The sequence below is a fragment of the Cyprinodon variegatus genome, unplaced genomic scaffold (assembly GCF_000732505.1).
Source record: "Cyprinodon variegatus isolate N-32 unplaced genomic scaffold, C_variegatus-1.0 Scaffold1409, whole genome shotgun sequence".
NCBI classification, from domain to species: Eukaryota; Metazoa; Chordata; class Actinopteri; order Cyprinodontiformes; family Cyprinodontidae; genus Cyprinodon; species Cyprinodon variegatus.
In genome coordinates this window covers 110,602-111,959 of record NW_015151862.1, presented here as the reverse complement: position 1 = coordinate 111,959, position 1,358 = coordinate 110,602, and the positions used below count along the sequence as shown (strand labels likewise).

Sequence of the window (1,358 nt, the reverse complement as noted above, 5' to 3'; positions counted from 1 at the left end):
TATTCACCCTTAATTTGAGCAGGTAAATGAGATAGTTTGCCAATGGAATGAGTAATTTTATTCTTAAAATAAGATAATTAGATAATATGCACTTGATATAAGACAATGCAATTGTGTTTTCTTATTTTAAGTGTAAATTGTCTTGTGCCATTGGCAAGATGTATCTTTTACCTCCTCAATTCAAGAACAAATGCACTTATTTTAAGAAAAAATTACTTATCTAGATTCAGATTTTTTGCAGCGTGGCTGCTACTGTTACTGTCCCAGATATCCTCAGCCTCCAGTAATCTCTGAGGTCCTCTTTGCTGTAGAGATGAACGTCCTAACCTTGGTCCTGTCTGTTTTTATTAACCAATCCCCCGTTTGGTTCGTCTCTCTCTCTGATAGCTGCATTTCTATGACAGTCTACCTGCTGCTTTTTAATCCTCATTCTGTAATTTATTTGCTTCTTGTTCTCCTAAAACCATTTCCCTGTTTCCATGAGCTCTGTTTGCATCAGACCCCGGCTTTAAAAGGGATATCTTACTCTGAGTTGTCGCTGATGTCCGACTGTATGTACAGCATCTCTATCAAGGAAGTGTAGAAGAGGCTGTTTTCATTGAGGATGTCGCCGATCATCCTCAAGGCGCCGCGGCTCAGGTTGCCCTCCTTTACCAGATATTCCTGCAGACCACACACCATTACTGTAGTCTCATCTGTTTTCCCAACTCTGGACAAACAATCATCTTACCTTTACTGTGTAGGAGTCATATTTCTCCAACATGGCTCTGCAGCCCAGGACCTTCAGGTCGTCCCTCACCTGGTCACAGATTACAGCCATGCATTTAACAAAGCATCCATTAAAAAGCACATTTATGATCCTTTTTAGATCATCAGAGAGTCTGCGGACCTTCCAGAGCGTCTGACTGAAGAGCTCAGCGGCTGACTTCCCCTTCTCCCCGTCATTCAAGCTGTAGTTGAGCACAGCGGGGTTATTTTCAACAGTGTAGGTTTTGTGCAGCCTTCCGTTCACCAAGTAGTAGGTGTTGAAGTCATCTTGGATGAAGTGATTCAGAGGAATTTGTAATGTGGAGATGAAGGAAAGCAGAATCCTGCGATGGAAACAGATGTTCATGTTAGAAAGATTTCCCTTCATTCTTTTTAAAATCCATGAAATCGGTGCTCACACTGCAAAAACGATGTAGAAATAACTTAAAATGTCTTAAATTAAGTGTATTCACCCTTAATTTGAGCAGGTAAATGAGATAGTTTGCCAATGGAATGAGTAATTTTATTCTTAAAATAAGTGCATTTGTTCTTGAATTGAGGCGGTAAAAGATACATTTTGCCAATGGCACAAGACAATTTACACTTAAAAT

The 1,358-nt window shown here is 39.9% G+C and overlaps 1 protein-coding gene across 1 annotated transcript in view; it reads right to left on the bottom strand.

Annotated features, from left to right (window-relative positions):
* LOC107103271 (L-amino-acid oxidase-like) overlaps positions 1-1,358 on the bottom strand; it is a 20,262-nt gene that overhangs the window by 6,894 nt on the left and 12,010 nt on the right. Inside the window, exons 5-7 of the mRNA XM_015402913.1 lie at positions 890-1,091; positions 731-799; positions 527-663 (exon numbers count right to left, since the gene is read on the bottom strand). Of these exons, the coding sequence (XP_015258399.1) occupies positions 527-663; positions 731-799; positions 890-1,091 (408 nt within the window). The remainder of the gene's footprint in view (positions 1-526; positions 664-730; positions 800-889; positions 1,092-1,358) is intronic.